Source organism: Heloderma suspectum, chromosome 10 (genome assembly GCF_057233095.1).
Source record: "Heloderma suspectum isolate Gila_16-S chromosome 10, 16-S_ref, whole genome shotgun sequence".
NCBI classification, from domain to species: domain Eukaryota; kingdom Metazoa; phylum Chordata; class Lepidosauria; order Squamata; family Helodermatidae; genus Heloderma; species Heloderma suspectum.
This window is the reverse complement of record NC_139467.1, coordinates 20,073,962-20,096,398: the sequence shown is the minus strand read 5'-3', so window position 1 is coordinate 20,096,398 and position 22,437 is coordinate 20,073,962. Positions and strand designations below refer to the sequence as shown.

The following is a 22,437-nucleotide window of genomic DNA, read 5'->3' as shown; positions in this document are numbered from 1 at the left end:
TAAAGTCTTTCTTAAAATTAGGATTCTTTGCTTGCTGCACTTGCTGAGTAAATGTATATATAGTCATAGTCTACCAAATTGTATCAGCCCACTTCTCTTTAGATGGTTGCTTTCGAGACTTCCACTTACATGCTATACATGACTTTGCAGCTGTATACCATTGCTTAAGTAGGTCTTTATGCCAAAATCCAGCATCATTAGGTTCAAAAAGATGAAGAAGCATAGCTGTAGGAGTTAGCAGTAGTCTAACATGGAGAAATTCCTGACAGTAATCAGCAACCGTGTACCAAAACTCCTTCACTGTTGAACATTCCCACCAAAGATGAAAGTATGAACTAATCAGTTGTCCTTAAGGAGGTGACCACTCCTGAAGACACCCACACTGGACCCAATAGCATTTGAAAACTGCCACCCAGTTGCAAATACCCTCTTTTTAGGGAAGGTACTTGACAGGGTTGTGGCAACTGCAGGCACTCTTGAAGGATAATGATTATCTAGACCCACTCTGGTCTGGGTTTCAAAGTGGTTATGGGACTGAATCAGCTTTGGTGGCCTTGGTGGATGACCTTAATTAAGAGAAGAATAGGGGGAGTGTGATCCTGTTAATTCTACTCAATCTCTCATTAGCTTTTGATAACATTGACCATGGTATCTTCCTGGATCGACTCCATGGGTTGGGCATTGGAGGCACTGTGTTAGAGTGGTTCTGGTCTTACCTGCGGGGTCAATTCCAGGCAGTAACATTGGGTGACTATTCCTCAGCCTTTGGCAGTTGAGCTATGGGGTTCTGCAGGGTACCATCTTGTTCCCAATGTTGTTCAACATCTACATGAAGCTGCTGGGAGCAGTCACTGAGGGATTTGGAGTCAAGTGCCATCAGTATGCTGATTATACACAGCTCTATCTCCCTGTGGCATCTAGGGATGTCAGAGAATTCCGCCACAGATCCCAGGGAGGCCGAATTCCAGTGAATTCAGCCCCCTGGAATCTGTGGTGGAACGAAGCAACACCGCCCCTGCCACCCCGCAAAATGGGCCCAGAATGGAGCCTACCTTGTGTCGGCTGTCCGGTGCTCTGCGAATGGTGGCTGCATCTGTGGCCACCATTTGCACTCCATCAAATGGCCGTGATAGGCTACGTAAGTATTTACATAGCCTATCACGGCTAACGCAGGGACGCCATTTGCATCCCTGAGGGGGCCGTGATAGGCTATGTAAACATATATGTCACCTATCACGGCAATAGGCAGAAATGCAAATGGCGGCCGCCGTAGCTGCCACCATTTGCATCCCTGTCTTTTGCCGTGATAGGCTATGGAATATATACATAGCCTATCACGGCAAAAGACAGGGACGCAAATGTCGGCGGCTACGGCAGCTGCCATTTGCATCCTTGCACAGCCCAGCGTCCGGATATCCTGCTGCAGGCGGCCCTGGCCAGTGGCTCCGCAGAGTCGCTGTGGAGTGGAGCCGGCCGGGGAGAATTTTGGGGGGAGGAACGGAGCACCTCCCCCCCACCGCAACTGACCCTGGATGAAATGGTGAGTCAGTTTCGTACATCCCTAGTGGCGTCTAAATCTGGTGAGGCTGAGCAAGTCCTGGATCAGTGCCTAGACTCAGTGATAGGCTGGATGAGGACCAATCAACTGAAGCTGAGTCCTGGCAAGATGGAGGCCCTGTGGGAGAGTGGTTCCTCAGTCCGGGAGATAGCCTCATTGCCTGTTCTGGATGGGGTTGCACCCCTTCTGAAAGATCAGGTTCATCGTCTGGGGATACTCCTATATCCATCACTGTCACTGGAAGCCCAGATGGCTATGGCGGCTCAGAATGCTTTCTACCAGCTTCAATCACCTTTGGCCTCTCTTGGACTGGGATAGCTTGGCCACAGTGTTAAGGGCTCTAGTAGCCTCAAGACTGGTTTAATGCAATCTGCTCTATGTGGGGCTGCCCTTAAGGCTGGTCCAGAAGCTGGAGCTAGTGCAGAACGCAGAAGCTCAGCTATTATCAGGAGCTGCCCCTTTCAGCATGCAAGTCCTTTGCTGAGGGAACTGCACTGGCTGCCTATTCTCTACCAAGCCAGGTTTAAGGTTTTGGTAGTAACGTATAAAGCCCTAAACAACTTGGGACCAGGATACTTGAGAATGCGTTCTCCCTTATCAACCTGCCTGGTCACTGAGGTCATCAGATGGGATGCTCCTGGTAGTTCCACATGGACCTACGGCCTAGTTCGAGTCTACCTGGAGTGTAGTGTGGTGACTCCCTTTCTGTGGAACTCCCTGCCTCTGGAATTCAGACAGGCACCAACATTGTTTTGTTTTCAGTGTCTGCTGAAGACTTCTTTATTTCAGCAAGTCTTCCTTGATTAACCAACCATGGTTTTTATTGATATTCTCTTTTTAAAAGCTATTAATATGGTGTTTTATTCTTTTTATCTTTTATTGTCCACCACTCTGGAATCTGCCACAGAGTGCTATATAAATGTTGTAAATAAATAAATAATCTGATCAAATATAAAAAGGTAAAGGTAAAGGTGTCCCCAACCAGTCGTGTCCGACTCTAGGGTGCGGTGCTCATCCCCGTTTCTAAGCCGAAGAGCCAGCGCTGTCTGAAGACGCTTCCACGGTCATGTGGCCAGCATGACTGAACACCGAGGTGCATGGAACACTGTTACCTTTCCCGCCGAGGCGGTACCTATTTATCTACTCGCAATTTCTTGCTTTCGAACTGCTAGGTTGGCAGAAGCTGGGACTGAAGATGGGAGCTCACACTGACCATAATTCAGATGTATTATGTGAAGCCATGCAGGAGTAAAGTACCACCGACTGAGAAACTTGAGGAGGTTCACTATGAGAAAAGTGGTGAAGAAAACCATTCCTTGAAAACTTACGACAGAAGGTGGGTGTTCTCCAGGCTTCAATCCTGGCTCCAGCTGCTTGACATGCAGCTACATAGGTTTGAAGGCTTCGACAGAGGGATTCTTCTGCCCCATTGACCACACACATGTCATGCAAACAGTGCTCAAAGTACTCAGTGGGGCTCACCAATGGGTGACAGTATCTGAATGGGCCTGATTTGGACTGGATCATTCCACAGGAGCTCTCAGCCTTGCATGGTGCTTTCTGGGCTGTATTGAAGTTGGGGCATTCATCACCACAGCCATCAGAGCAAGTGACACCATCCACAGGGACCTTCCAGGAGGCCCCAAACTCATCCACACTTGGAGTGAGATTTCCATCGGGTAGCATGTAGTCATCACTCTTATCACCATTGAAGTTGCCACCCAAACCACACATGTGTCCGTGGTAGGTGCTGGGGACAGAGACATGGACATACGAGGACGTATCATAAAGGACTGTGAGGCCAAACTGTGCCTGGACAATGATATTGATCCCCTCCTGAGTGATCCAGAGTTTCCCATCATCTTTATTCACTGGCAGAGTGTGGGACTCTCCATCCACCTGTACCAACAACAAAGAATATCAGTTCGCCATTTCTGGCCAACCACAAATATATGTGCATGCTGTACATGTGGCCCTTTCTCTGGCAAACCACAAATATATGTGCATGCTGTACATGTGGCCCTTTCTCACACCAGTGACATTCAGCTTTGACATGGTATCTAATATGGCAGTCACTTACCATAGCCTTCCACTTCATTCCCCTCTCCAAGGCAACAGTATGTCCATAGGTGGAGATCACAACAGTCTTCATTAGAACCAAAAGCCCCACCTCCACCTTTTCATTCTCCAACAACACAGAGAACTCCACCAGCCGGGGATCCTTGCTGCAGACTTTGGCCAAGGTGTAGGTGCAGGAGCCCTGAAATTCAAAACTCTGTCCATCGAAGGAAATATAATAGGGGTTTCCAGATGCTATTGTTATTCCATATCCAATGGGATGGCAGTCGTGTACACCATTCTCCATCCTGCACACTGCATGAGCTCCACAAGAGAACTGCTGGCAGTTGACGACTCCCTTGTCCATGCACTGGCACTTCACTTGGCAAGACTTGCTAGGATAAAACTGAACTCCTTTCTTGTAGTATATGCCCTGATGCTCACAGCCACACTCAGCAGGAAGGACACACTGACCCCCACTGAGGAGGAATCCAGAGTCACAGAAGCATCCTTCTGTACATGGAGTCTCACACATTTTTGGAGTGGAGGGGCTGTGGCATGTGGCAGGACAGCCAGTTCCACAGGGTTCATAGTGGGAATGATGTGGACAAGGAAGGCCTGGAAGGGAAGAATGAGAAGAATGGGGCTGATGCTTGCATTAGAATTAGGGATGAGCTGAAGTATCACCCAGTCGATTCTTTGAAAAATAATTTTCGGGACTGTGCAGTGCAAAGTGTTCCCTCTCCCAAACTCCCCCCCCCCATACCTTGAAATTGGTTCTTCTGCCACTCTTCACAGGCATAGAAGAAGCAAGACAGCGGAACAGCACTGGAAGATAGGAGTGTTGTCTGGTTGCCTAGGCAATCAGGCGACATGCTCTCTCTTTCTGTGCTGTGCTATGCTGCAGTGAGGAAAAAAAAATAAAGAATAAAGTATCCCTAATGAAAGCGGATCCACTTTGGAAACAAGACCTAATAATTTGGAACTCCCAGATTTGGAGAGGATGCCAGATTATGAGAATATCAGGAGAATCCTTACAACATGTTGCCAGTCATAGCTGATCCCAAAAGGTGTGTTCAAAAATGCAAATCGTTTTCCCACTAACTACCCCATGTGTCCTCCTGCAATAATAGGATCAGTCATTGTTTGCTGCTCTAAGAACGTCAGAAGAGCCCTGCTGGATCAAACCAAGGGTCCCTCTAGTCCAGCATTCTGTTCACACAGTGGCTAACCAACTGCCCACAGGAAACCCACAAGCAGGACATGAGCGCGACAGCACCCTCCCACCCACGTTCCCACTGCAACTGGTGTACATAGGCATACTGCCTCTGATACTGGACGTAGCATATAGCCATCAGGACTCATAGCCATTGATAGCCTTCTCCTCCAGGAATTTGTTTAACCCCCTTTTAAAGCCATCAAAACTGGTGGCCATCACTACATCTTGTGGTAGTGAATTCCATAGTTTAACTATGTGCTGTGTGAGGAAGTCCTTCTTTTTATCTGTTCTGATTTTCCCACGAATCGGGTCCCCAACAATCCAGGGAAGGAACCCTACAACAAACTGTGGGTTCTTTTTCTGGCTTGTCACTAACTAAACCATGGATGGAAGGACCATGGTTTGTTTGGCCACTCCCACTTGCAGCTCATTCACAAAAACTCAGAATGGTTTTTAAACATCTGAATTATTGTGACATGTGAACCAGACCTAAAACTCATACAATTGTTCAACAAAGATGCCTTTAATCCATTGGCAGAAATTATTAAAATGGCTTTGGTATCACTTAGGTTCTTGTTAGTGCATGGAGAAAAATGAAAACACTCAAAGCATTGAGGGGGGAGTTTCTAAATGACCCCATCATTGTAAGAATTCTCCTTGTAAGAATGCAATACCTACTTTATGTTCATTGCAAGAGTTCAGATGAGGAGATGTTCATTGTTCAAGTTTTCTTTTAAAGTTATATCACCATGAGATTTGGGGTTGAACAAAATGTGCATGAGTAAAATGTGCATGCATAAATGTGCAAAATGTGCATGAGTACATGTCTGTGAGACACCACAGGAATTAAAATTAAATGCACACATGTAAATGTGCAAAATGTATACATGTAAATGTGCAAAATGTGCACATGTAAATGTCTGTGAGACACCACAGGAGTTAAAGCAATGGGGGTCATTACAGACTCCAGTTACTGTCCCTGTACAGTTGTGTTCCTATAAACAACAATCCTAATGTCATATTTTATCCAATACATTGAAATCTTCTTCAAATACATAGAATTTTTTAAAAAACCAAACATACACACCAGTATTACATTGGGGGTCAATTTCACCCTATATTTAGTTGAACTCAGATTCAGAAAGTAACACTTACTGCAGAAAGAGGGTGATCTCCACTGCTCAATCCGGATGCCCTGAGTTTGGCAGGCTGTCATGTAGGCACTGATGCCAGTACAGAGAATGTCTTGAAGGCCCTTGTACTGGCAGGTGTCGAAGACACAGTCATTGAAGTAGGGAGTTGGGTCAATAGCTGCATGGCACTGCCTGAATGGCCCATCCTTTCTGATGAGGACCCCACAAAACCGGTCCCCTTTGTAGGTTTGTTTCTCTGCCTCCTTGCACACTGGACAGTCAGTAATACATCCTGCTGAGCACCCTGGGACCTCCTTCACCTTCCAGCTGTCTGCAAATTGGATTTCATGTGTTGTCTCCGTTCCATCCTTCATGATAAAGTCATCGCTGGGATCCTGATTGGCATTTCCACAGAGTCCACAGATAGCATTGGCATAAGCATCAGGAATAATGACCCTGGCATAGCTGTACCAGTCAAAGCTGACTCTCAGATCAAAATCAGTCTTGATGAACCCATGGACGCCACTGATGTAGACCTTCAGTTTATTTTCATAGGAGAATGGCAAGTCCACAAGCACTCCATTGACCTGGAAAAGACATGGGAAAGACAGCCACATCAAGGGTATTGGTGAATTCAGAAAACAAGGATTTGGTTTGATCTTCATTGGCTGTCAAACTATATATACACAATTTATGGCAGGAATGGGGCATCTGTGGCCTTCCAGATGATGCTGGACTACAACTCCCATAATCTTTCACCATTGGCCATGTTGGCTCGGGCTAATAGGAGTTGGATTCCAACAACATCTGGAGGGCCACACATTCCCTACTCCTGCTATATGGGTTTTATTCACCTCTGCTGGCCCAAGCTAGTGAAGAAGATAATTTGCCCTGTCAGAAGCCTAGGGGCAAGAAGGAAAATGGTGTCTGCCATTGGCATTGTTGTTAAAGCATCTACATTCCATGGACTTTCAGGAGGATTTGGCTTCCTCTTGGAAGACATTCTCTGCCATGTTCTCTCCTGCTTCCTCTGGATACCTGCAAATAATCCCACTCCAGACTGATTTAGAAGGTCAGAGTAGTTGCAAGATATCAATCGATAGTTTAATTATTGAGAACTTCCACCAGAAGGCAGCTGTTATCAATGCAGTTTTTTAAACACATGCAAGCAACATCCATTGTTCAGGCAGAAAGCTCACATATAAGAAGTCTCTCATATTACAACCTCCATATAAACTACTCCCATAAATCAAGAATTTCTACAAGGGAGGGCATAACTCCCAGAGATGCCAGTTTGCATCTCTGGAAGAGCTGAACTAGATGTTTCTTGCAGATGAACATCATCTCCCCCATCCCCAGAGTTTCTTCACCCTCATGGCACTTCATGCCAACAACTACTCTTGTTCTTGGAGTAGAACTGATCTATAGGCCAAGCACCAAATTTGAAGCTCTCCCCAACCTCCCCAAGAAGTACCTGAATCTTCTGTGGATGTACTTGGCTCAGGCTGATGGTCATGTTGTAGACTTCCAAAGTCACTGCTTTGGTGAAGGACACGGCCTTACTGCCTCGGTTGTTATTCTCCACCGTGACCAAAAATGGAATGAGGGTGGGGTCCTTAGAGCAGACGCCTGCCATCTGATAAATGCAGGTGCCCATGAAATCATATTTCTTTCCATCAAAGGTGGTGTAGTGTGGGTCTCCGCTGCCTATGCAGGTGGAGTAGCGGGTGGCATGACAGCCCCGAGCCCCATTAACTATGATACATCTCTGGTTGGCCTTGCAGGAATCTTTTCTGCACTCAGTTTTGCCTAGTCTGGAGCTACACCTGCAGCGTGTTTGGCAGTCTTCATCATCCCAGAACTCCTCCCCTGGCTTGTAGGTCATGCCTTTGTAAGTGCAGCTGCAGCTCTCCACTGGGACGCACTCCTTATCGTTGAGGACGTAGCCCTCGTCGCACTGGCAGATCGCTGCACAGGTATCATCACATGCTAAAGGAGCAGACCGGTCAGAGCAGGTAGCTGGGCAAGCGTTTCCACAGGGATTGTAGTGGCTGTTCTTAGGGCAGATCAATGGTTCTGGGGCTGGGGTGAATGAAATGACAATCAAAACCAATCCGGTGAATTTTCAGGTCTATCAAGATGCCTTCATCAGTGAGATAAATCTTTACATCCCTCTATTGATTTGCAACTTATTGTCCCAATGCCTAATACTAGGCTAATTTCATGGGGGAGGGGGGGGGATGAATACAGCCATACAAAGCCAGCTGGTCTTCGACTGGAAGTCTCCAAAGATGACTTTTGTGTTGTTTATTGAGTAATTTATGGTAGTGGCAAGGGAACTTTTGAAGTGACAAGGTGGTTGGTAACCATGCAGTATGGCTTAATTTTTTTTCTCAAACAAGCCACCTTGAGAACCCATGGTTTCCGCTGTTCAGGGTTGTTAACAAGCCATCCTGTGGAAAACATCCTGAGTTCAGACAACATGCTACTAAAGTGACAGTATGGGAAAACTCCTCGTAACTGCATTCTCCCCTCCCAACATTCCTGGAATTGATTTTGAGTTACACACTCAGCGGGATTCCAGATGAGGCTTCTATTGTGCAAACATACTGCTTCATTCTTGGAACATTATGAGGGGTCCAGATGACATTGCCTTCCATTTCTAACCCTCTTGTGTTTTCCCACCTCTTCTTCCATGGTTTTTCTCACCAGAAAAAAATCTGGTAAAGGAAGAAAAGACAGATTCACAACACAATGCCTGTTGACTATTAGCAATAGGATCCCTCTGTCTGGAAGCACCCTCAGATTCCAAAAGTATAAATTTGATAACATTTCTTCCATAACTTATTGATAGATGCAGGTTTCAGGAGAAATAATGTGTCACCAAAACACTGATGCACATATGCACACAGAGACACAAGAGAAACTTCTTCTATGGATATTGAAGAGAAGACTGAAACCTATTGAGATGCCTTCATGCTGAGATAACTCCTTACAAAGCAACCCTAAGAGCCAAACTATATATTAGCATGTAGCTGAAGCTTGTCTTTTGTTTTACTGTAGTGTAAGCAAGTGTGGCTTCGATTCAGATCAGAACCACCACGCTTGGGAGCGGAGGATTAAACCACACACACACACACACACACACACACTCACAGCTTGTTTCCCAAAATCTCCCCCTCTCAAAAAAAAAAAAGTGGCCAGGAGCAGCAGGGAGAATAATTGAACTGGCAGCAGCAGTGAAAATGGTGAGCTGGGGTGGTTGCAGGATTGATTCTGAGCACAGGGAGATAGTTAGCAGTTCAGGTTCAGAAGAGGAGCAGCCAGAACTGGGAGAGGTTTTTTCACAGGCCAGTTCAGATATGGGTAGGTGTGCTTCTCAGGTTACCAGGACCCAGATGGCAGGGCATGAAACTTCCTCCTTGCCCCCCTGAGAAGCAGCAAGCAGGAGGAGCTTGAGTCCTGTGACCTCAGGGAGGTCAGGCAGAGATGCAGAGCTAAGAGGGAAATGTCAGGGGCGGAGCTTAGACATTCGACTCAGGTTAGCAATGCGTGAGAGGCTAAACAGGGGAGCAGCAGGCAAGGAGCGGGACCTCCCTCCCTAAGTTAGCCTAGTCAGACAGCCGCCCTTTCAAACTGCAGGCAACTTTCAGTGATCCGATTTGAATCCCCTGGAGGCATTCCTTTGTAGCCAGAGAGTCTTAGAGGCTTTGCATCTGTAATGAACCTGTGAATAATGAATTAAAGGTGTGAGACTGAAGCCTCTCCTTTTGTGTGTTTGTGAGTGCTTGAGGAAAGAGGGAGCCAAGGGAATCTTGACAGCTGGCATGGTTTTTGAAACTGCACCCGTGCCTGACTTGAGCTTTAAAGGGTCATCTGAGAACTTGGCTCTAGTTCATCTGAGAACTTGGCTTGGCTCTAAGATGTATAGTTTTAATATGCTGTGCCCATTCAGAAGCCTCTAGTGGCCTGCATTGGCTTTCCTCAGCCACATGCTCAGACCAAACCTGCCTTGGAGGAGAAGCGGATGGTAGCAGCCCTACCTGGAGGGTGGGAGGGGGAAGAGGTGAAAGGTGTGGTATACCTTACAGGGATGATGCACAGCATATGTTTTGCAGGCAGAAGGTCCCAGGTTCAATGTCTGGGCTCCCTGGGTAGTCCTGCATAGGGATGTCAGAGAATTCTACCACAGACTCCAGTGAGGCCGGATTCTTTAGAAACCAGCCCCCCAGAATCCGTGGCAGAACGGCCTCCCCCACCACCCCGCAGAATCCCCCCGGGACAGAGCCTACCTGCCGGTGGATGCAGCAGCAGCAGCAGCGGCAGCTCCGGTTGGTCTCCCGGCCACTGCCGGGCTGCTGCGGCCGCAAATGGCAGCTGTTGTAGCGGCTGCCATTTGTGTGGCTGCCGTTCTTCGTGATAGGCTACGTAAATACTTACGTAGCCTATCACGGCAAAGAGCAGGGGCTCAAATGGCGGCTGCTATGCCATTTGCGCCCCTGCTGTTTGCCGTGATAGGCTACCTAAGTATGTACGTAGCCTACCACGGCCAAAGGCAGCCACACAAATGGTGTAGCAGGTGCCATTTGCGTGGCTGCCTTTAGTTGTCATCGGCTAAGTAAGTATTTACGTAGCCTATCATGGCTTGGCAGCCACGCAAATGGTGGCCAGTGTAGCGGCCGCCATTTGCCACCACAGCAGCCCAGCAGCGGACAGAATTCCAGCTGCAGCTGACCCAGCCGGCAGCTCCACAGAGTCGCCGCAGAGCGGAGCCAGCCGGGGAGGATTCCAGGGAGAGGGACGGAGCACCTCCCCCCCACCGTGGATGCCCTGGAACAGAGCTAGGTAAACATTTCGTACATCCCTAGCTCCTGCACACTGTATCTCGCCAAGAGCACTCTTGCTGAGTATATAAAGCCATTGTGCTTAAATTAATTTCAATTGTTACCTTTATTAAAACAACCCATGACTCCATCTCGGATTTCGCAGGTCTTATCAGTGGCACAGGTGTGATCCTCACATCTAAGCCCCTGGCCTGGGATGCAGTGGCAGCTGACTTGGCATGCATTCTGCAGCATCGTCTCATTGGGCTGGGGAGACATGTTGAAAACAGTAACAGAAAGCAACAGAATCATAGCAAATATTAGTTCTAGAACATCAACAATGAGGGAGACTTAAGCGTGGGATACAAATAATATACAATCAAGAGTTCTGAATGTACTCATCTCTTACAATCACATATAAAACCAGCCATATATCTACAAGGCAAGGCAAGGCATAGCATACTGGAACACATTCATGGGTATAATAATTTAATGGAGAATCCCACAACTTCATTAGTCGTGACTCATAACTAATGAGTCACACATGAACAATAGGCAAGCTCAAGCCAATTCATTCAAATCTCTGCCAGGGTACAGGACTGAACCCTTGGGAAACTGGACTACATTTACTGGAAGGGCTCAGTGCTCAGGAATTCTATCTGTCTTTGAAATGGAAACGTAATGAAGGATGTAGCTCCCATTTGATGGATGCTGAGAAATTTGGGAGCTGACCACAAGAGCTTGTGATATCTAATTGGAAAGTATGGGATTAAGCCAAGCACAAAGACTTAGAAGAACACATCCATGTTCTGTTCCATAAGGATTACTGACAGCAACAAAACTGGAGGGTGAGTAAATAAGGTTCAGAAGACCAGCCTACCTTGTAGAAGCTTCCATTCTTGAAGCATCCACAGTTTTCTTCAGGAACACAGCCACGGTTGTCATAGTAGAAGCCAGCATCACACTGGCAGCCGTCAGTACAGTTATATGAACATGATGGTTCAGGATCTGATGTAATCCTGGCACAGCTGGTTGCACAGATGTCAACGCAGACCTCATAGTGACTGTTGACTGGGCACCCTAGAGTGAAATTAAAATTAAATTAAAATAAAATAAAATGGGATGAGAATATATCCAGTGGTACTCAAGATGGGAGGAAAGAAGGGTGACATGGACCTGGCTATGGGTTGGCAAGCGATGACAGAGAAATTGACCAGTAAGGAATACATCAGTCATGACAGTTCTTTTATACAGCACTTAAAGCATTATACAAAGCTGGTGTAGCTAAGGTGAATTCGGGAGTATTTTCAAGGAAGTTCATCTAGCTCAAATTTGGTGTGACCAGTGGCAAGCGAGTTTAATATCTGGTTTGTTGAGAGGTCACTCTATGTTACTATAGTTTGGTCCTCTGGCAGAGGAGACTAAATCAAAACTGGATACAAATTTGTACTGTTATCCTCAATGCTCTGCCAGGGGACAATGCTTATCTGAGTTTAGTGTCCTTTGGAAGGAGGTCATAGGAGACTTACTGGCATTTTGTGGTATTTGTGTCTATTACAAAACTCCCACTGGGGAGGAAGTGGTGTGGGCAAAGGGACCTGACCAATGTGGTGGCTGGAGCCTTCCAGCAGCTGCTGCCTGGGTCAGAGTCCTGCTAGGGAAAGCTCACATCCAATGAAGCGAGTCCCAAGCTGAAGCATTGGCTGGAGCTTCAGAGAGCATTTGGACCACTCATTAAATTACGTCAGGGTATGACTATGCTCCCAGACATCATCCAGTCCATGAAGGGCCAAGTGTGTGTGTGGGTATCATTCCCCCCTCCCGCCGCCCCAAAATTATTCTGCACCCTCGCAATAGACTATTGTCAAACTATGAATTCAGTCCTCCAAAGCCTGGATTTTAAAATAATGATACTTACTGGAAGAGCAAAGGCCCACAGAGCCATAGCCATCACGGGATGATACTCCAAGGATGAAGACTTCAAAAGGAGTGCTGGCGTGCTCTAAGGAGAGGGCATTAACTCCACTGCGCAACTTGTATTCAGCCCAAGAATATTCTGTTCCTGGGATTGGTCTCCAGTGGATGTATCCAATGGCCCCCTTATCTATTGTAATCCCCCTGGATTCCAAGGTTTTGGCTATGATGACAGCATAATTATCAAAGTCCTTCATTCCATCAATGTGGTATGACATGCAATAGCTTGTTAAGGGTGGAATATTGATGAGGAATGGGTCATATATTTTGAGTCCTTTCATGGCACCAGTGAAGAAGAAAAGGACCTGGATTCCAGCATCAGCAGAAATGTAAAGCGGCTGAGAGTTCCGGATGTTAAAATGGATAACTTCACTGGGGTTCATATTACGGGAGCCTTGTGTGGGCCCAGTTTGGTATGTGATTGTAGTATTCTGGGAAGCAATTACGTATACAATGTCAAATCTAGTCTGGAAGGTTAGTGGGGGAACAATGAAGGTTTTGCCCCATCTGGGAACAGGCAGGAGCTGTTCAACCACATGGTCACAATGTGTGAATTTCTTAGCACAGCTGTGCCCACTCAAGACAGCCACAGGTTCTTTTGATTCAACCCTGGTGCCAGATAGATCATCTGTGCTTTGCAGCTGGATTGCTTCGAAGGCCTTGAGGTCAGCCACAAGTGTGCTCCCTGCAGGAAAAACTTGCCCTTTGTAGATCACAGCCCCTGTCAGGTGAATGTTGACTCTAGTGGGAGTCTTATAGGCTACAACTGCAAATTCCTTGAAAGTATCTGCCATGTCTCCCTCTGGGGTTAGGATGTAATACAATTCGCCCAACTCCTGGACTGGGTACACGACTGTGGCACCCGCTGTGTCATCTTTCTGGTTGCGGGAGAAGACTGAGATGTCTTTGTCCGCTTGGATGTGTACAGTCCTATCAAAGTGGTTAGTCCCCGACATCTCTATGAAGGCTGGAAGATTGAGTGTCACTGTTTGCCCTTGTTCGACGGTAATGCTAGTCTGGTAGCCATCCCTGTATGTTGTAACTCTTACGGTGGTTGCAGGATGATATCCAGTGATGACCAGCTCAAAGTTAGAATTGCGTTGGGGTTGCTTGTGGTTGGTCAGGAAGGCTGTGACAAATTCTTTCCCAGGGGAACTCGCGATACATGGTCCTGAAAGAAAGGCAGTTATTCAGAAAGGGACTGAAAAATAATACACTGAGTATCATCATGATGTTCGATACCACCAATGTGGCCCCTGGTGTAGAATACTGTGGACAGGTTTAAATGCTCCATCTAAAATAATTGTAGTAGTAGAAATAGGAGTAGTAGTAATGCTTGTGGTGGGGGAGGGGGGGGAACAGGATCTGGGCTAGAACATCTTGGATATTAGGTTTCAGTTATCTGGAGAAAGTGGATAGAGAACTTTTTTCTCCCTTTGTCAAAGTACAGGAACTCAGAGTTGTCCCATGTAGCTGATTTGTGGTAGGCTCAGGACAGAGAGAACAAAGTATTTCTTTATGGAGCAGATGATTTACTCCAAATATTTGCTACTACTGGGGTGACCAAGGCAGTTTCAGTCCCAAGACCAATTCAGACTCAGAGGTAGGGATCCCCATCGCTGGGAAATCTGGCCCTTTGGGGGCTCGCCAGAGTTCCACGGCATATCCTGACTTGGCTTGCATTTGTAAGCCAAGCCACAGGTTTTCCCTGAACTCCAGGGACTTCGTGTGTGTGTGTGTGTGTGTGTGTGTATATGTATACACACACACACACACACACACACACACACACATTGTATTGGCTGTAATATATACAAATGGAGTTTTGAGCAAATTACAGCTGCAATTTGCACAAATAGAGATTTGCACAAATTACAGCTGAAATGTGCATCATTTGTGCAAATTATGGCCATAATTTGTGCAAATCAAAAAACACTGGAAATCCGTTGGCTGGGCTGACTCAATACAGGCCAAGTTGTGCCAATTAGCGGAAGACAAATCAAAGCCCAGCGGGGCAAGCTGATGAAAACCAGTTGAACCCCATCCCCCAGCCAAATTCCTCTGACATCCCTATTTGGAAGCCAAACTGACAGAGAGATGTAGAGTAATCTAGGAACATCTGGAGCTGGGCCATCACCACACGCTCAGCATACCTTGCTAAAAAAATAAAATAGCACATTGGAGACATTCGGGTCTAAACAGGTGTGTGTGTGTGTGTGTGTGTGTGTGTGTGTGTTTTAACACAACAACAAGGTGGTCTTTTTTTTTGTGCTACCTGTGCTAGCCATGGCAGTAGCCACAAACTGTTTTTCCCAAATGCCCCAGACCTGTGCCAAGTCCAGCCACTCTGGGGAGGAAAATGATGGCCTCTAAGACTAGGAGCTCCATCGCTGCCACTACAGGCAGCAATAAAACATTTATTGAAAAAAGAAAGGAAAAGGGCCCATCTCACCAATCCAAAAGTTCCCTGCATTTATACCAGTTAGGCCAGTGGAGGCTGGTGGCTCTGATGTCATTGGGGCGGTGAATCTGCTCTGGGTTTCAATCAGTACAAGTCAGAACTCTAAAGCAGCTATCCAAGGTCTGAAGCCACCAGCCTCCGTTGACTGGAGCACAGTGGAGAAGACATACACTTAGAATTAAGGGATTCTCTGAGCCCACTGACTTAGGTCCTACATCTGAGGAACACTGTCTGAGAGGCACAGCAAATATGTGGCTAGCCTAAGATCAGTTAATTTTGAATCAGAAATAACTAGTAACAAAAAAGAGCAGTCTCCCCCCACATGGTACCCTCCAGATGTGTTGGACTACAATCCCTATCATCCCCAGGCATGGGAATTGTGGTCCAATGAATCTGAAGGGCACCAGGTTGGGGAAGGCTGATAAAGAGAATGTGAGCCTATGCAGAATGGTTTTTCCTCACCAATGAGGAACTGATGCTTCCTCTCCCTCCCCCCCCGCCCACAATCTCGCCCACAATCTCCTGCTCAAAGAATTAACATGCAGGGCTTACTGAGTGTTGGCATATCTCCAAGAGAGATCAAACCCCAGCACCCCTCTCTTAAGAAATTAAGCACTGATCTTACCTCCCTTGCCAACAAACTACCTAACGAATCACACCTTTCAACACCTCTGAGATGAAAATAGGAATGCTCTTCTTCCCACACCAAGTATAAGCATGCCTGAGCTCTGTCTCCCCCATCCTCTACAAACTATACCCCATTGCTGAAGCCTCTTTTTCCCTGGCTCAGTGTTGTATTTACTTAAATGCCTTGTCTTGCACTGGCTTCTGAAGCAGCATGCAGCAGTTTGGCTAAAACAGCCTCCTTTCTTCAAACTTGAAAATGTGGATCTGGCTATCATACTAACTGTACTATAACTGCAACATTTGCAACATGCATTCAGCAACAGTTCTTATGTGAGTCTGACTGGGTTAGCAGAACATGCTAACCCACACTCAGTGGTTGAGTGTGTTTGTTGAACCATGGGTTATTTGTTGAACTGTGGGTTATTTGTTGAACCGTGGGTTAGAGTGTTGTCTGAACCCAGGACATTTTCTGCAGGGTGGCTTGTTAACCATGCAGCATGGTTTATTTTTCTCAAACAAGCCACCTTGAGAACCCATGGTTTGTTGTTATGTTGTTGAAGGTGGTTAACAAGCCACAAAGTATGGTTAACAAGCCACCTGGCAGAAAATATCCTGGGTTCAGATGACATGCTAATCCATGGTTCAACAAACAACCCACGGTTCAACAACAACCCACACTCAACCACTGAGTGTGGGTTAGCATGTTGTGTGATAGACCCTCTGTGTTATGGCTCAGTGAGATCTTATTACTATGTTATAAGCAAGGGATAAGGAACATGTAGCCCTCCAGATGTCGTTGGACTGCAACTCCATTGGCTATGCTGTCAAGAACTGATGGGAGTTGTAGTCCAACAAGGGCCACCCCTGTTTTATTACATCTACATGCAATTTAACATATAGAAATATAGATAGAGATGGATGGATGGATGCATGGATGCATGGATGCATGGATGCATGGATGCATGGATGCATGGATGCATGGATGACAGAGAGAGATGACAGAAAGATGATTAGATAGATAGGTAGATAGATGACAGAGAGAGATGACAGATGGATGGATGGATGGATGGATGGATGGAGAGATGACAGAGAGAGAGATGACACAGAGGGGGAGAGAGAGAGATGACAGGTAGAGAGAGAGATGGATGGATGATAGATAGACAGATAGATAGATAGATAGATAGATAGATAGATAGATAGATATACAGAGAGAGAGAGAGAGAGAGAGAGAGAGAGAGAGAACTTTAGTGGGCTGTTTTCGTTTGATACTTAAGCTGCACTTTAGCTCCTATACACATGTAGATTGCAAAAGGAAAGAAAAAAGAGCTTGTCCTTTAACATCAGGACAATTCGAGGGTGGGGCTTTCCTGAGACAGGGCTTTGAAAAACATGGCTTTCCTGGCTGAACAGGGGCAGTTGTTGGGTATATAGAATAGGGATGGGGAACATGTGACCCTCCAGATGTTGTTGGACTGCAACTCCCATTAGCCCATGGTCCTCACCTTTGGCTATGCTGGCTAGAGCTGATCAGTGTTGCAGTTCAATGACATCTAGAAAGACACATGCTCCCCAGCACTGGCGTAGGGGAAGCACATGAACACACACTTCATGTGCTGCAGTGAAGCTACACCAACCTCCCCCCAGCCTGGCATTTCCCAGATGTTTTGGTCTTCAACCCCCATTAGCCCTAGCCATCATGGCTAACAGTCAGGGATTCTGGGAGTTGTAGCCCAAAACATCTGGAGGGCACCAGGATAGTGAAGGCTGGTGTGACGTGAATGTTGTACCAGGCCCGGAAAATCCTGTGTGTACTCTTGAATTCAGCCCATAATTCACCTCTCTTCTCAGTTAGCTCAAATCAGTTTCTAAAATTCAGCCTCTTTCCCCACCTTCTGGACTATTTGGCCCTTGGGATTTATCTGTTCCAAATGGTGGGAGAATTCCTGTATCTGAGTTGCATTATTCAACTTGCAGAGAATGGAGAATGTTATCAGTAGCTGGTCTTCCCATCATGGTGTGTTAAATAACAAGAGCCTTTTGCTGGTTAACATCGTTCAAAACCAAGTGCACAGCTTTCTATACATGAATATAATTATTAAGGGCACAATCCTATGCATGTTTAGACAGAAAAAAAGTCCTACAACTCCCAGCATTCCCTAGCCAGCCATGCTTTCTTGTTGGGAGTCTTTCCTGTTGGGAGTTGTAGGACTTTTTTTCTGCCTAAACGTGCAAAGGATTGTGACCTAAATGAGATACATTTTGAGGAAGTGTCTCATACGGAATCAATATCACAGCCTTCCTCATGCACTGAGGCCAGGAGATTCTCTACCTATCCCTCCCTAGACTATAAGAAGCCACATGCTCAATGGATAGCTATCGCGAAAACGAAGGGCTCTCCTCAAGCCCTGCTTACTCACCAGCCAAGACTGCCAAACCAGCCAAGAGGAACAAAATCCTCCACATTGCCATAGCTGCAAAGAAGAAAGAAAAGAAAGTGGTGTGTAGATTTGTTTGTGAAGCACCTGCAAATAAACATCCCCAGAACATTTGCCACTCTACTGATGATAAATTCTCAGAAATGTGGAGGCAATAGATAGTGGTGCAAGCCTATGGACTGCCCTGTATCTGTCCCTTTAAGAATAGCTTGCTCTGAAGCAATTAGCAGGCTCTGTTAATTACGACCCCCGCCCCCCAAACCAGCATCCAAACGTATGCCAAAGCTGTGTGCCATTTTTTTGGCGCAAAAAACAGCACAAAACTAGCACAAAACTTTGGAATGGATTCAAAGGTGATATGAGGATGTGGGTTGTTGTTGTTTTTTAACCTTCACCAGGCCCCACCTAAGGGTGTGTCATTTTCATGCTCTTGGGGGTGACACCAAGCTCGGGATTTGTGGCACAAAACAGCACAAAACTACCACAAAACTTTTGGCACAGGTCTGGGGGCGATACAACACTGTTGTTTTTGTGTCTGTGCTAACTACGAACCTGCATTGGATGTATCAGTACACAGTTGTGGGTAGCGACACAACACTCACTCAGGATTTATGGCACAAAACTGGCACAAAACACTGACATACATTTGGAGGAGATACTAGTTTGAGGCGGGGAGTCATAGTTAACAAAGCGCAATTAACCAATGATAATGAAAAGCTTCAGTAGCTGATTTCGGAATATCAGGAAAAGAAACAGGAGCAAGCCAGGCTGGCTATTTTCTGGACTGTTGACAAGTCTATTTCTCAAGCAGGGCCGCCTTCAATGCCTGTTCAGAAACTGTGGTTAGTTCAAAATAAAGCTGCTAACTGGAACTATGGGGTGGGAACACACTGTGCCTGTGCTTAAACTATTGGATCGTTTCCCAGTCTGTTTCTGGGCACAGTTGCAAGTGCTGGCACTTGCCTTCAATTCGCAAAACCTTGCATTTTACTATAACTATAATTCTGCAAGGGGCGGGGGAAGCATACCTTATATCTAGATGCGGCAGTCTTAGAAGAAGCATTTCCTGTTCTGTGAGAGTGAAAGACAAATGTCTCTCCTAACCCTAACAGGAAGATGCTTCCTGCCAGCTGCAGTTTTTATCATCACCACCACCATCATTATTCATATATTCCAGCCTTCCCCACACTGGTGCATGCCAGATGTGTTGGACTGCAACTCCCATTACTCCCATCTGGCAGGAACCAGTTTGGGGAAGGCTGAAGGGAATTCTGGTATTGAGGGCAGCGAGCATGCAGCCAACATGGGGCTACTGAGAAACAAAGAGGGAGGTGTCAGCATGCTCAGGGGAACCGCAAGAGTTGCAGAAGTAGGGAAAATATTTGTGGAGGAAAAGGGCAGGGCAGGTGGTCACACATCAACAGTGGTACCACTAGGCAATTTTAGACCCTCAACTTGAGATGGCCTCGTGTATTATGTCCACTGTACTTAGGGATGTATGGATTATGTAAAATTCTTTCTGTCTGTGTTTTGCAGATTGTCAGGCACTTTTTGTTCCATTGTCTGCCCATCACTGAAATTGGATTTTTTTTGTTTTCAAATTTGTGCAAATGAGCATTTATGCCATTTCGCACATGTGAAAATGCACACATTCCCCCAAAATGCACGTTTTCAGGCTTTAGCCTATGGGGGAAAGGAACATTTTGGGTCTTTCTTTTTTTTTTTTTAGTATTTTGGATATTTCTCATCAATGACATTTACACAAATTCGGGAAAGTTAGAAAACCGGTCTGCAAGTCTGTGGAATCCGCCTGACTAGGGAGTGAGCGGGGAGGCGGGGAGCTGGACTGCAGCAGAATCTGCAGGTCAGACTCATGAACATGTGAACTCATTCGGTTCTGTTGCAGATTTCTCTGACATCCCTATGAAAATCCAAACTAATTTGATTCTGTTGCAGATTTCTCTGACATCCCTTGTTGTACATAACCACCAACCACTATTCCACGTTTTTCAACAGCTTCTACATTCCTTATATGTTAGACTGTTTGCCAACCATAGTTAAAAGAAAATTACTCTGAGCAACTGCAGTTTTGCATTTCAAGCTCACTTAAATCATAGCACCAAGATGATGACAGGGGTAAAATCAAGTTTCCTTCTGTTGATGCTCTCATCACCTGCCACTCTCTGGGTGATCATTTGAGCAGGGGGCTGGACTGTGAGTTCCCATGGTCCAGCCCTAGTTGCAGCACTGCACATAACGTGGGCTAAGTTGACATTTCTGACCAGGGTTAGGAGAGTAGGAGAAAGGAGGAACAGGGAGCATGTCATTATCTGACATACAGAGGGAGAAAGCAGTAGTAGGCAGCAGGGCAGAACTAGTTTGTGAACTGTGTTCCCAGGAAAACCCTAAGCTGCCTCAAAAGTTTCTCATGAGGTTCTCACTGAGAAGATTAGCACTGTGGGTTAATTAGCTTGCAAAGACTGAGGTGTATAAGGTACTTTCCTTAGATCTATGAAGCTCCTAAATAGCTCAAGGCACAATCCTAGAACTTGCTTCCCTGAGTAGACATCCATAGGTGCTGTTCACACAATGCACTAACCCACACTCAGTGGTTGAGTGTGGGTTTATATTGAACCGTGGGTTGTTTCTTGAACTGTGGGTTAGCGCGTTGTCTGAACCCAAGTTATTTTCCACAGGGTGGCTTGTTAACCACCCTGAACAACCCAGCAACAAACCACGAGTTCTCAAGGAGGCTTGTTCAAGAAAAATAAGCCACACTGCATGATTAACAACCCACCCTGTGAGAAATGTCCTGGGTTCATACACCATGCTAACCCATGGTTCAACAAACAACCTGTGGTTCAACAACAACCCACACTCAACTACTGAATGTGGGTTAGCGTGTTGTGCGGACCTAGTCGTAGGGTTGTGGCTTTCATTGCTACCAACATTATTTGAAAAGCCTGGTTTAAAAAGGAAACTGATCAGGAGAAAGTAGTTTATTGCAGGACCATCTACCCAACCCACTGTCTCTAGCCCCTCTTAGGAGGACTGTCTTCAGGATTAACTAGCATGAACAACCCCAAAGGGGAAAGGATTTTAGACTAGATCCACCTTCCTCAAGCTGGTGCCCACCGGATGCATGAACCACGCAGGTAAGGGATGATGGGAGTCTGAGTATAACACATCTGGAAGGCATCAGGTTGGATAAGACTGGACTAAGTGGATTCTTGCTTGGCTCAGGAAGGACTTGCCTTTGATCAGCTGGGTTCAGCAGCAGGAGCTTCTCAAAGTCACAATCTCCTTTCCAAAGCAGACTCTTACCTTCAGTAATCCTGTCTTGGCTTGATGAAGAAGAAAGAGGAGCTCACCCTGTTTTCCTCGTTTCTCTGTCACTCCTTCCCCTTTTATAGGGGAAAAGAGCCAAAGCCTATGTCCCAATGAACTGCTAGGAAAGCTCCAGCAGTCCAAATGGGCTGGATTTATTGGCAGAGCAAACTCAAGAGCCAAGTGACCTAAAATATGAAGGCAGCAGATCAAGAGCCTGGGTGTGTGCTCGCAGCCCCCTGGAGAAAGGCAAGTGGTTGGCTTTTGTCACATGCCTGCAAGACCAGCTTGCAAGTACTTTTTTAAACAATCGTTTCGAAAACATATTTCAACACCAAGATGGGTGGAACAAAATGTAATTCTTCAGGATTAGAGTGACAACCAGATTTGTTTTTTCTAGCCCTTATGATAACACTGTCAGACGCAATCTAGCCATAATAAAGAACCAGCTAATGATGAGAGCATTCATCCCCTGTGGTTTCCATGAGTCCCCAAAGGGTCTTTTAATGGTGACATCTGAAGAGACGCATTGAAAAGGAGTCAGTTGAACCATGTCCTTTAGTTCATGTTTTAGAGGGCAAGTTTTAGAGGGCAAAGCTGCCCTTTGACCATCTAGGTATGATGGTGAACCACGATGGACTGCATCAGAACTGAGGCCTGGGAAAGACACAGACCCAATGACACACATGGCTGTGGCATACCCACTTCCTTAAACCTAGCTGTCTTCCAAGCCTGTGTAAAGCAGAATTCCTCTGAGGACATGCAGAGTGCTTTCCCTCATCATTGTGTGATCTTACCCTGTGTCAGCTCTAGATTTTGGAG

At 46.2% G+C, this 22,437-nt stretch overlaps 1 protein-coding gene across 3 annotated transcripts in view; it reads right to left on the bottom strand.

The window, feature by feature from the left end:
• Window positions 1–21,700, bottom strand: part of LOC146337910 (IgGFc-binding protein-like) — a 35,259-nt gene extending 13,559 nt beyond the window's left edge. For 2 of the 3 annotated variants that reach the window (XM_084815448.1, XM_084815450.1), the window contains exons 1-9: window positions 21,613–21,700; window positions 18,271–18,324; window positions 12,710–13,936; window positions 11,672–11,871; window positions 10,917–11,058; window positions 7,443–8,050; window positions 5,991–6,555; window positions 3,639–4,234; window positions 2,887–3,457 (exon numbers count right to left, since the gene is read on the bottom strand). In XM_084815448.1, coding sequence (XP_084671574.1) covers window positions 2,887–3,457; window positions 3,639–4,234; window positions 5,991–6,555; window positions 7,443–8,050; window positions 10,917–11,058; window positions 11,672–11,871; window positions 12,710–13,936; window positions 18,271–18,322 — 3,961 coding nt within the window. In that variant the 5' untranslated portion in view covers window positions 18,323–18,324; window positions 21,613–21,700. Of the gene's footprint in view, window positions 1–2,886; window positions 3,458–3,638; window positions 4,235–5,990; window positions 6,556–7,442; window positions 8,051–10,916; window positions 11,059–11,671; window positions 11,872–12,709; window positions 13,937–18,270; window positions 18,325–21,542 lie in introns of all 3 variants that reach the window. The other variant, XM_084815449.1, reaches the window with a different exon arrangement.
• Window positions 21,701–22,437: the final 737 nt, after the last annotated feature.